The sequence below is a fragment of the Nycticebus coucang genome, chromosome 13 (assembly GCF_027406575.1).
Source record: "Nycticebus coucang isolate mNycCou1 chromosome 13, mNycCou1.pri, whole genome shotgun sequence".
Lineage (NCBI taxonomy): Eukaryota > Metazoa > Chordata > Mammalia > Primates > Lorisidae > Nycticebus > Nycticebus coucang.
Genome location: NC_069792.1, coordinates 63,746,017 through 63,759,233, shown reverse-complemented (window position 1 = coordinate 63,759,233; position 13,217 = coordinate 63,746,017). Strand labels below are relative to the sequence as shown.

The 13,217-nt window shown below is 44.7% G+C and overlaps 1 protein-coding gene across 1 annotated transcript; it reads right to left on the bottom strand.

Moving 5' to 3' along the window:
* Positions 1–7,618: 7,618 nt before the first annotated feature.
* On the bottom strand, positions 7,619–9,871 carry LOC128563412 (cold shock domain-containing protein E1-like). The gene is made up of 2 exons (XM_053558685.1): positions 9,845–9,871; positions 7,619–8,248 (listed from the first exon to the last, which is right to left on the bottom strand). The coding sequence occupies exons 1-2, from the start codon at positions 9,869–9,871 to the stop codon at positions 7,619–7,621; spliced, it is 657 nt and encodes a 218-aa protein (XP_053414660.1).
* Positions 9,872–13,217: the final 3,346 nt, after the last annotated feature.

The window sequence follows — 13,217 nt, the reverse complement described above, 5'->3', positions numbered from 1 at the left end:
TCAAGGACTTTTCCATCTTTTGCCAATCAAAGCTACTTACTCATACAGATTTTCACATTGACATGAAAAACGAAAAAATTGGGCGGCGCCTGTGGCTCAGTTGGTAAGGCGCCGGCCCCATATACCAAGGGTGGCAGGTTCAAACCCGGCCCCGGCTGAACTGCAACCAAAAAATAGCCGGGCATTGTGGCCGGTGCCTGTAGTCCCAGCTACTCGGGAGGCTGAGGCAAGAGAATCGCTGAAGCCCAGGAGTTGGAGGTTGCTGTGAGCTGTGTGATGCCACGGCACTCTACCGAGGACCATAAAGTGAGACTCTGTCTCTACAAAAAAAAAAAATAAATAAGTAATTAAAATTATTTTATTTACCTATAAAAATGATGATGAGGAGGATTTAATGAGATAATGTACATAAGTGGCATAGTTTCGGTATCAGGCATCTAGAAAGCACTACCATGCTCACCTTCAGAGTTGTTGCTGCTGTTCAGACCCTGGCTTCCCTTCCTTCCATCTTCATCTCTTACCTCTCTGGAAAATTCTGTGTAAGCACACCCATTCCCAAAACATGTCCTGCCACCTCACATCTTTGTGTTTGCAGAAGCCATTCTCCTGCCTTGAATGACCTTCATCTCCTTGTCCAGCTACCAAACTGCTCCTCATTCCTAAAGGCCCATCTCAAGTGTGACCTTCCCGGGGATCCCCAGTACTCCCATCTTTGCATTTGCATAGACTCCATGCATAACTATTAGAATTGTTGCCTTGAAATATTTATTTTCATGTGTGCTTCCCTTATCAAACAGCAAATACCCCCAAATAAGAAAAAAAGGTATCAATACAAGCATTCATCAAGAAACAGGCATGTGGTATCTATTAAGACTCAGACATTGTGCTGGGTACAACAAACACAAAGATGTTTTTGACATCATCTATATCAATCAAGATGCGTAGTTGCAGGCAACAGCATCCTTTCTAACTAGTTTACATAAGCATAAAGAACACATTATTTAAAAATTGGGTGGATGCGGAGAAAAGGGGACACTTCTGCACTGCTGGTGGGAATGCAAATTAATACATTCCTTTTGGAAAGATACATGGAGAACACTCAGAGATCTAAAAATAGATCTGCCATTCAATCCTGTAATTTCTCTGCTGGGCATATACCCAGAAGACCAAAAATCACAACATAACAAAGATATTTGTACCAGAATGTTTATTGCAGCCCAATTCATAATTGCTAAGTCATGGAAAAAGCCGAAGTGCCCATCGATCCACGAATGGATTAATAAATTGTGGTATATGTATACCATGGAATACTATGCAGCCTTAAAGAAAGATGGAGACTTTACCTCTTTCATGTTTACATGGATGGAGCTGGAACATATTCTTCTTAGTAAAGTATCCCAAGAATGGAAGAAAAAATACCCAATGTACACAGCCCTACTATGAAACTAATTTGGGACTCTCACATGAAAGCTATAACCCAGCTACAACTTAACAACAGGGGGAAGTGGGAAAGGGGGGGGTGGGTAGAGGGAGGGGAATCGGTGGGATCACACCTGTGGTGCATATTACAGGGGTATTTGCGAAACTTGGTAAATGTAGAATATAAATGTTTTGGCACAGTAACTGAGATAATGCCGGAAAGGCTATGTTAACCACTGTGATAAAAATGTGTCAAATGGTTTATGAAGTGAGTGTATGATGCCCCATAATCATATCATTGTATACAGTTATGATTTAATAAAAAAATTAAAAAAAAATAAAAATAAAAAAAAAAATAAAAATTGGGTGGCTCACAGAATCTCAGGCAGGGCCAGGGCCAGGCTGGGTGACCATACAGGTAGCTCAGAACCATGCAGACTGGGGGGAGGTTTGGGTGGAGGGAGGGTAATGGGTGGGGCCACACCTACGGTGCATCTTAGAATGGGTACAGGTGAAACTTACTAAAGGCAGAATACAAATATCTATTCTACAATAACTAAGAAAATGCCATGAAGGCTACGTTGAACAGTTTGATGAAAATATTTTAGATTGTATATGAAACCAGCACATTGTACCCCTTGATTGCACTAATGTACACAGCTATGATTTAACAATAATAAAAAAAAAAAGAACCATGCAGACTAAGGCAAATGACCAACCACATCAAGGAGATGTGAAAGTGCCATTGTCATGGCCACTGCAGGGGCTGGACCCTAGAAACTCAACTCTTACCTGCCCCAGAAGAGCCAGATATTCTGGTAGCAAGCTTACCAGAAGATTCAGTCTGCACTGCTCTCTTCTAATTGAAGTCTCATATAGATTGATGGAATCTACATCACATTTCTATAACCAGGCTGCAAGGGAGTTTTGTAAATGCAATTTTTAACTTTTCAGCTCAAATAGGAAAGCAAGCTATGAAGGGTTGGGATGGGCGTTGAATGAGCCAACCTGCAATATTCCAGCCTCGAAGGACTCCGATAAAGGGAAAAAGTCAGGCAAGCAAGCAATCATTACAGTCTATTATCAGAGTAGTGCAGGTGGGCTGTAAAAGCCAGAGGAACAGTTCCTGAGCCAGAGGAGGGGGCTTTGTGTAAGAGGTAAAGTGTGGTATGCCAAGTGTTAAAAGCTTGCACTTTATGTTGAAGGCACTGAGTAGTTGGCCCTGTCTCTGTGGCTGGGGGTTGGTGGGCTCTGCTTGGATATGCTTGGTTGGGCTCAATGTCTACTCACAGAGGTGAGGGGATGGTAATCAATTATTGAATGATTTAAAACAGGTGAGTGACGTGGTTGTATTTTAATTACAGAAAGACCGACTTGGATTGGAGAAGGGCAAGGTTAAAGGGAAGAAAGCCAGTTAGGAGACCATTGTAGTCATCTGGAAACAGATAATGAGGATCTGAACCAAGGAGATTGCAGTAAGGCTAAGAAAGAGGAACAGAGAGACAAGAAATGTTTTAGACCTGATGACATTGACCATGGAAAAGAGGAGGTTTGAGGCCCATAAGTCAATGACCAGGTCCTGATTCGAGCAGTTGGTAAACTGTTGCATGCTTCAGTAAGGTGGGGCATGCAGAGAAAAATGTAATTTTGTGGGGGAAGGACAGTGAGATGGGTTTTCTCTATGGTGACTTGGAATGTGGTGGGACATCCCAGTGGAGATGTTGAGTAAGCAATTAGGTATCCCACCCCTGGTACCATGAGGGAGGTTTAGACTAGTTAGTGGCCATCTGATGCTTTTGTTTTGACTGTCCTACGTATCTTGTTTTGGGTGAACTACCCTTTAGGAAAACATGTGGTTGTGAGAACCTCATCCCCTCACCTCTGTGAGTAGACATTGCTGGCATGTGTCTACAAGCACATCCAAGCAGAGCCCAGCAACCCCCAGCCACAGAGACAGGGTCAAGTACGGTCATGCAACCCAGACGCCTAGTCAATAAAAAGCATACCCAAGATCATATTGGACCCCTTAGGGAGAAGACAGTCTATTTCCATGGGGTTGACAAGCTGGTAAATGAAAATCTAGAGTGTACAGGGGCCACTTTTCTTTCTTTGCTTTAAAGATAAGATCTTGCTGTTGCCCACGCGACAGTGGCTCTTTTGCAGTGGCTAGTCACGGGCACAGTGCTCTGCAGCCTGGAACTCTTGGACTCAAGTGATCCTCCTGCCTTAGCCTTCTGAGTATTTGGGACTACAGGTGCACACCCCTGTACCCAATGAGGGGCTGCTTTTCTATTAGGTTTCTCTAATTAAATATCAAGGTTCAGGGTGTTCTAGGAAACCTTAATTTGTTAAAATACTAAATAAGGTACAGAGTGTTACCAGGTGGCTGACTGGCTAAAGAAGGAAGGGGGAATCACCTGAAGGACATAACTTTGTGACTCCTACACCAATAGCAATATCTGCATGTAACAGCCATTCGAGATACGTTTACTGAGTGAGTAAATGAAGGCTTTGAAGTGGGTATTTATAAATAGGATAGGAAAAAGTCATACACAATGGATCTAGTAGATAGAAATTTCAAAACCAGCAGATTACAGGTTGTCTTGCTGGGGGGGTGGGGAAATGTTGGGAATATTGTATAGTTTGCACAGCCATTTCACTTGAACGTCAGAAGACATAGATGAATAATATTAAACACAATACTAAATATTGTACCCAACTGTATCACCAATTCCTTGCCAACTAAGCATAAAAATAGTCATAGCGTAACAGTGGGGCTCACTTCCAAAGTCTCAGAAGCTTGTTTTCTAGTGGCTGGTGTATCTAAGTTGCAAAACCAACCAAGACAGTATAAATTAAATTTCCATTTTAATCAAATAGGGACCCAGCATATAAAAAGATATGTCATACATTTTGCTGAACATTTTGCACCATGTTCAATCCATACCTTTTGCCTGTAAGCTACTGAATGAACTAACAATCTAGCCACTTTTTCTTTAGCTAATAAAGAACACAAGAAATCAGCAGAGCTTATGGATCTGGACATGGGTAATTATCTCCCTTGACCTGTCTTTTTTTTTTTTCCATTTCTTTGTCTATACCAGGAACCAACATATGTCCTGAGTTTTAATTAAACAAATTACCCAGAGGGTATCCAGCAACACTCTTCTCACATGCTGAGAATATAAGGGCACTGCTGGTAGTTGGAATTTGTCTTTGAATATTGGGGAATTAAAGGAGAGAAATGCTGAAAAGACAGGGAAAGGTGGGGGCGGGGGAAGCTGACCAACATGGTTTCTGCCATGTCCCTCCTTCCCAGGCTGCAGCAAGAAGCAAGCCAGGCTGAAGGCGCCAGCTCCCCTCTGCCCACTGCCTTCGCCATCCTGCCCAGTGAGCCCCTAGCTGTGCTCTGTGGCAGTCCCATATCTCTCCAGAGTCCCCTGAGCCTGACTGAGGGACTGTTTGTACAAAGGAAGCCTGAGTGTAGTTGGGCAAAAGGGAAGCATTTCTTCTATTAGAGAACGGAGGAACATTGCAACACACACACAATGTGCAATCTCCTAACTCCTTGGGAAATTCTGGCCAGAGTTATTCAGCTAGACTTCCCCACCTTTGCCTGTCTGGGGTGATTTTCAGCAACACAGGCTTAAGCGGAGTGTGCCCATGGTAAAAGGCATTTTGCTAAACAGAGGCCGTCTCTTTCTATTCTCTCTCCTTTCCTAACTTGACTGTCTTTCCCTTTTTAGATACTCTCTTTGTTCACGTGGTCCTCTAGCCATCTTCAGTGCCCTTCTCTCTTCTGAGGGAGAAAATAGAGTGTTATTTTACGGTGACCTTCCTAGGACAGCAGGCAGAAAGGAGGTAGGAATGCGAGTGAGGGACCGGATTAGCAGCCAGTCACAGAGCAGGTGCTCCGCTGGCATCTGTTGAATGACTGAAATACAGAAAAGAATCTGGATAACTCGCATGGCATCCAAAGAGTCCGAATGCACACGGGAAGACACAGCTCGTTCTCACGGCACTGTCCTATCCTACTCCAGCCTCCCTCGGCTCCTCTGCACATTGCCTCTCAGCACCCACCCCCACCCCACCGACAAATTGTGGATCTAAAACTACTGCTTTGACTTGGCTAAATGATTAAATAGGCCACCTACCTGGACGAGTGGAGGACTACCTACCTACCAGTCCTATCTGGACTCTATTGCAGTAGAGTCTGGAAAGGTCTATTAAGTCTTATTAGTTCCCATAAAACTTATCTTCTAAAATTAAAATAATCCCCAAATTGCCTTACCCTTTTTGGCCAAACTCAGCCTAGGGGCAGCTATTAGTACTAATGAATAATAATGTTATCATAGTTGAGCACCTGTTATTATGGGTTAGGCACTTCCATAAATGATCTCATTCAATTTCGCAGTAAGTCTAGTTTTATCTACCCGCCCCAGTTGAGTACACTGAAGTTCAGAGAGATTTGTAGACTTGTCCGCATGGAACACTAGCAGAGTCAGCATTTGAACCCACATCTGCTCAGTTTCCAACTCACTATGGTATTCATTCAGGACTCACCTGAAGAGGAGCCCAGCTCCATTTGAATTTGCTTTCAACAAAGGAAACAAACAATTCAAGCTAGTGCATTTTACAACTCAAGCCTGATCTTTCCTGTAGGCCAGCTTTTCTCTTAAGAATGTCCCCCATTTTTCCTGGTACAGAGACAGTTGTCCCCGCAGCAAACTGTGGTGACCCATTAAAATGTTGTCATGAAAACTGCTTCAGGGGATAGTAGGGAGACCACACCTATGGAGCACATTGCAAGTACAAGTTGGACCTATCATGTGTAGAACACAAATGTCCTAATGCTATAATTGGGTAAATGAGGTGAAAGCTATGTTGATTAGTATGATGTAAGCACTCCAATTTGTACAAATAATCAACACATTGAAAATGGCATAAACGTATTTATGATCTATGTACAAAAGACTTAATAAAAAATAAATTTAAAAAATTAAAAAAGAAGAAAAAGAAAACGAAAACTGCTTCTGGCTAAACCATAGGAAAAAAGTTGAGGATGCAAAGTACAGCTGCTGTTGATTTACAGAGCTGTTGGCTGCATGGCCTAGTGGGGCTGGTACAGGTACAAATGTTATTAGGCAAAGCCACAGAAATAACAAACCAAATTAAGCTTTAATCTCCAAACTGTTGTAAGGATAATGAGTGCACTTTATAATAATTGCCCGGAAATGAGAGCAGGGAAGAAAACATTGGAAAAGGCCTCAGCTTCGGCTGCATTTGCAAACCAGGACTGCAGTGCTAACAGAGGCCCGGAGCCCACACAAGGCTAGAATAAAAACGCCTCACAATTAATGGGCTGGGAACAGATTTAGAAAGAGGTCTGCATTACTGTGGGGTCTGCCAACCTTGGTCTCATTACTGGCAGTGACCAGGATGATCACAGGAACCATGCCCCATCCCTAGGCAGGTTCTCATGCACATTTTTTTGCCTGAGGCTGGAAATCTAGCTGCCTTATGTAACCTGCTTCCAGGCAACACTCATCTCCAAGCTGGAGGGACTCTGGACAAGTGTCATTTCTGTGGCTTCCGCACAGGCACACCCAGCTTTTTGCAAATTCCGAGAACCACCTGGCAGAGTGTCCCCTACGCCTCTCCTTTCTGGGTATGTTTGATTCATCATTGTCCAGTACCCCTAAGTGGACAATATCCGCCAATCACTGGAGCTGTCACGCTCAGGGAGCAGGACCCCATGGTGATAACTGCAAGCTGCTCCTGCCATCCTCCCACCCCCATCTGCACTTTGGCTTTTGCCTATCCGGCCCAGATGAAAAAAGATTAATCTGTCGGATGACAAAGAACTGGGCAGAGTGCCTAGGAAAGGCCAGGGAAAATGCAACACAGTGGAACCTCCATAGTCTCCCACCTCCCTGCATTGACCACCTCCTTAAGTTCATAGACCAGACATGTACCACATCTGTGTATCACTATAGCAGGCCTAGGTCCTTATGTTGACCACCTTCATAAGTTGACCAGTTCGTTACTGTCCTTTGGGTGGTCAACTTACAGAGGTTCTACTGTCATGGGTACAGCCACTGTGAACATTTGTGTAGAAGTATCTGTTTGAACACCTGTTTTCAATTCTTTAGGGTCTCTATCCAGGTGCGGAATTGCTAGGTCACGTGGCATGATTCCGTCACACGCAGTATGATTCCAGAACAGGTGGAGGCACAGTGACAGAAGGCAGATTGGTGGTCACCGAGGAAGGCAGAATGGGGAGGGACTGCTTAATGGCTATTGGGTTTTCTCTGGGGGTGATGAAAATGTTTTGAAACGTCTTTGGCTGACAAAGAACCATTAAGCGAGGAGCACTGGCATCGTCCAGGGTAATGTTCTTCAAGCGATTGACCAGCCTATCAGGTCTGGGAGCTGCAACAGCTTTGGGGCCTTCACAGACTTGCCAAACATTACAGGCGCTGCTGCACTTGCCAGTGCGCTGATTTAGAATCACTGAGAACTCCACCTCATCTCCTGCCTGTAGCTCAATGCCATCCTGAATTTCTTTCACATGGAAAAAGAGTTTCTTGTTATCTGCTACTTCATAGTTAATGAAGCCAAACTGACCTTTCACACACTCCACTGTGGCCCTACGCAGGAGTGTGATGTTGTAGGCCATAGTCTGTGCATTTTGGCCCATGACACACAACTGGAACTTGACACTCTCCCCTTTCTGCAGGCAATCCCCTTTGTTGGCCATCCCAACTATGCCAAATGGATAGACCTCACCTTTCATATCCCCCTTCTCCACAATCTCAATCTTAAATCTCTTTATTAACAGTATTCCCAGTCATAAGTATAAAACTCTAAGCCTGGGACAGTGGTATGCACCCAGCTACTCTAGAGGCTAAGGTCGGAGGTTCACTGAGCCCAGGAGTTCTAGACCAGCCTGGACAATATAGCAAGACCCCACCTCTAAAAATGAATTAATAAAATAAAATTCTATACAGTACTTTTTACATGCTTTAAATTTGAGAACAACTGAGCATTACTGAAGAACAGGAAAGGCAAGTTTTTATGCATGTGTCTGGTCCTTCTCAATACTCTGCCTTTAATTATGTATTTATTTATTTAGGCAGAATCTCATGCTATCACCCTGGGTAGACTGCTGCGGCATCATCAGAGCTCACAGAAACTTCAAACTCTTGAAGTCAAGAGATCCTCTTGCTTCAGCTTCTCTGGTAGCTGGGACTATAGACACCTGCTACCACACCTGGCTAGTTTTTCTATTTTTAGTACAGACAGGGTCTCACTCTTGCTCAGGCTGGTCTAACTCCTGAGCTCAAGAAATCCACCTGCCTTGGCCTCCAAGAGTGCTGGGATTACAGGTTTGAGCCACCATGCCCAGCCAATACTTTGCCTTTATTTTATCCTATTTTATTTCATTTTTGAGACAGAGTCTCAACTCGGCCTCAGTAGAGTGCTGTGCCATCTTAGCTTACAGCAACCTCAAACTCTTGGGTTCAAGCGATCCTCTTGCCTCAGCCTCCCAAGTAACAGGAACTACAGGTGCCCACCACCATGCCCAGCTACTTTTTGTTACAGTTGTCATTGTTGTTTAGCGGGCCTGAGACAGATTCAAACCCAGCAGCCTCGGTGTATGTGGCTGGCACTCTAACCACTGTGCTACGGGCACTGAGCCTACTTTGCCTTTAAGATAAAGGAAGAAAGAAATTTTTGAAAATTTTTCTACTTTGCAAGGTTTAGTCACATTCTGCATACATATGAAACTTCGATCATATAATCTGTTAACATACAGTATTTGTTGTGGAGGAAATTAAATGAGATGAAGTAGTCTAATTTGGGGTACGGGTTGAGAGTGGTTGGGCTCTGTCAAGGAATAATTTTCTGAGATCAGGCTCATTCAGGGTGGTATGGCTGTAGAAAGCCTGTGCCTGTGTCACTTAATGGGCATAATGTAGAGCAGAGGGCACACCTCTGGGGCGCAGGACACAACTACAAGAGGAACTCTCCCAAACAAATGCAAACATGTAACTTAGTTGTTTATACTCTCACATTAACCTGTCATAAACAATTAAATTAAGAAGGAAGAATATCTTTTAATAAAAAGGTAAAATAATTGGGAGCTTCCTGTGGCTCAGTGGGTAAGGTGCTGGCCCCATACCAAGGGTGGTGGGTTCGAACCAGGCCCCAGCCAGCTAAAACAGCAGTGGCAACTGCAACAAAAAATAGCCAGACGTTGTGGTGGGCGCCTGTAGTCCCAGCTACTTGGGAGGCTGAGGCAAGAGAATCACTTAAGCCCAATAGTTGTAGGTTGCTGTGAGCTGTGACACCACAGCACTCTACCAAGGGCGACAGAGTGAGACTCTGTCTCAAAAAAAAAAAAAAAAGGTAAAATCATTACTCTCATACAGATATAAAATGATCCCATGTCAAAGATTTTTATTAAACTCATTAACAAGAGAACCAATGAATATTACAAAAGAGTTCCAAAAGGAACTCAAAAATATACCCCTTTGTGGTCAGATTAGGAATGCTGAAATGATGGACAAGTGGATGAAAACTTGCACAGCTGTTCAGTGTCCACGGGGTGAGGATCAGCTGCATCCACTGGACGCAATTTGCATTCCTGCAGACAAGATTATTACCATTAGTTTCTAACAGGCAAGCATCTATCTCTACAGAGTTGTAAAATCGCCTAGTCAAAGACAAAGGCAGAGAGTTGAGCTAGCTGGGAGAGACACCCCACTAAATTTCAAAACTGTTCACAGTATTTCCCTATATTTCTAAAGTCTGGGTGTGCCTTACATGGCAGGCATGGGACACCAGTGTATTGACCAGAACAGTGCGCTGCCCTGTCCCTGGAGGATGACAGAGAAGAGAACTCCTGGTCACCCTTCAGGCTGGAGAGCCCAGGCCTCCTGTTTTCCTTTGCTGGATTGTCAAAGGGCTGACATCAAGGTCTCCTGCCATTAAATGTTGACTTCCCTGTGAGAAACCTAACATGGCCCTTCTTTGAGTGGCAAAAACAGGACTAAAAGGCAGCTAAAATTTTCCCCTTGTCAGTAAAATTTGTCATGTCCCCTGCTCCGGTCTCTTCACAACCCCTGGTTCATGACTTCTCTCGGGCTCCTGCCAGGCAGGTCTTTATTCCCATGACCCTGAAGTTCCTGGGCCTGGCTCTGCTCTGCCTCACCACCTGGCTTGCTGGGAGAGCTTGATTAGCTGTCACCCACAATTGCAGTCTCCGTCTTCACTAGCATTGGTGCAGTTGTCCCCTCTGACTTAGTCTGACCGACTCCTCTGAACCCACAGCTAAGCCGGCACCCATATTCTGTTCCCCTGAACGTCCCATCATACAACTGTTTCTCCTCTTTGGGGCCCATTAAGCTGTGGGTGGAATGGCTCCTGGCCTTGCCACCTGGACTGCATCCAGGCTTGTCAAGAAATCTTCAGAGTTCCTCAAAAGGGCTAAGACCGTTCATCTTGACCTTGCACAGACAGACTACCTCATGGGGACCCAGCCATCAGCCCAGGAAGTCTGGACTTACTTCTCTTGATCCCTGGGTCTCTGTGAATCTTCATAGACGTAGGTGGCTCGTCTTCTAGGGGACAGTGCTGAGCCACGCAGCCCACTCTGCAACCACAGTGAAAGGTGAGCAGGCCCGAGGTGAAACAAGAGAAGTTCAGCCCCCCAGAGCTACTGGCTCCTCTTTCCCTCTGTCTGGAGCGTCAGGCCCTGTGCTGTGAATTTAATGGTGGCCCCCAGAAGATATGTCCACACCCTAATCCCTAGAACTGTGAAAATGACCTTACTATGGAAAAAGCACCTTCTCGGGTATAATTAAATTAAGAATCTTGAGATGAGATTATCCTGATTAACTAGGTGAGCCCTAAATCTAATGACAAGCTGCCTTGCAAGGGAAAGGCAGAGGGAGACCGGCAGAGGAGCTACATGAAGACAGTAGAAGAGATTGGAGTGGTGCAAACCACAGAATGCCTAGAATCACCCAAAGCTGGAAGTGTCAAGGAAGGATCTTCTCCTAGAGCCTTGCATACCAGACTTCTGAAATCCAGAACTGAGAGAGAATAAATTTCTGTTGTTTTAAGACACTGAGTGTACATTCATTTGTTGCGGCAACTCCAGGAAACTATTACATACTATTAGTGGCCCTTCAAAGTTGTCCAAGATGCTGTAGTTCTAGGATCTTGAGTGGAACAAAATAAACACTGTCAAACTGTGTGAGGGGAGGCAAGTGTAGTGTCCTCACCACGGAGAAGCTATGTAGAGAGAAGCTATAGGCGTATAGGAGCTATACAGAAGTTGTCGTGACATAGAAGCTGTGTGTGTTTCTTCATCCCATCAGCAGGTCTTTGCTGCTTGCCAACCAAGGGCCAAGCATCATGTTGGGTGCTGATTGTACGATGATGGTCAAAACCTCTGGGGAAGACACAGCTGCAAAGCTGTTTGTTTCCAGCATCCCTTGGTCCAGGCCATTCCTCACCAATGCACAAACCATCCTTAGAGCTGTGCTATACACAGTGCTCCATGCTGGAGCCAGTCTGATCCATGACCACTCTCTCCTGCACCCCAATGCACCCACCTGGCCTTCTGCTCTAGATGGTTACTGCTTTGATCCATGTAGCACGTCCCTCTCCTGGCTCTCTGGATTCTCTCCATCATCACCCATCTGGTCCCCACAACTTATTCCCAGCCAAAACCCTTTCTTCCCTAGCCCAGCTAGTGGTAGATCCCTCTGGGAGTTAAGGTTGAACACCCCAGCATGGGGGTCAGAGTGGAATCCTTGACCTCACCATTTACTAACTCAGTAAACTTAGAAAAGTCTTTACTATTTACTAGCCTCAACATTCCTCATCTATGAAATGAGAATAATAGTCCTTTCCTCTTTGGGTTGTTCAAAGGACTAAATAAGACAGTGGTCCAGTTCCCAACTAGTGCTCAATAAATAATAGCTAGTATTATTTTGCAGAAGTGATCCCTTTCTGAGTTGTTCTGTCTCCCATCAGGAGGCCTGGGGTCTTTTCTGGTTTAATCTGGGAAGTTGTATTTTTCTGATATGAGCCAGGAAGGGATCTTTGCAGGATGAGCCTGGGGCGAGACTGATCTGGAGCAGCTTGGCAGACAGGGCACCACAGAGAGAGGAAGTAGGCTGCTGGCCTGACTAAGCAGTGGGCCTGCCTGGATGCTCAAAGAAAGGCAGTGACAGCAGCAATGAGAGAGCCAGGGTCCATGGGCTCTGCTGCCTTCTTGTTCAGACTACCTCTGGGGCCACAAGAGCTGGGTGTGTGCAACCAGCTTCTCCTGCATGTCAAAGGACAAGCACTGAAACTTTCAGATGCTCCTAGTTTGGGAGTCTCAAGTTTTAAGTTCATTAAAAATGACACTTGGTGCTCAAACAAATATCTGTGCATGCATGTTCCTAACAGCTCTCCTCACAACAGCTGAAAGGTGGACACAGCCCTAATGTTCACCAACAGATGAATGAATAAGTACTTAACAGAATGTTATTATTCAGCCATAAAAAGGAATGGAATACTAATACACGTTACGATTCGGATGAACTTCAAAAATATTATGCTAAGTGAAAGAAGCCACACTTCGAAGGTCAAATATTGTATCATTCCATTGATGTGAAATAACCAAAATAAGTAAATCCAGAGACGGAACGCAGAGGTGGTTGTGAGGGGCTGGGGGAGGTAGGAAGTGACTACCTAATGGGAATGGGGTTTCCTTTCTGGTGACGGGAGTGTTTCAG

What these genes read in the sequence shown, in the direction of transcription:
- LOC128563412 (XM_053558685.1), bottom strand. Translation starts at nt 9,871, where the DNA reads ATGGGATCATTTTATATCTGTATGAGA. An exon ending in CATTTTATATCTGTATGAGA is followed by an intron (nt 8,249 to 9,844) that starts GTAATGATTTTA and finishes CTGTTAATAAAG; the next exon opens with AGATTTAAGATTGAGATTGT.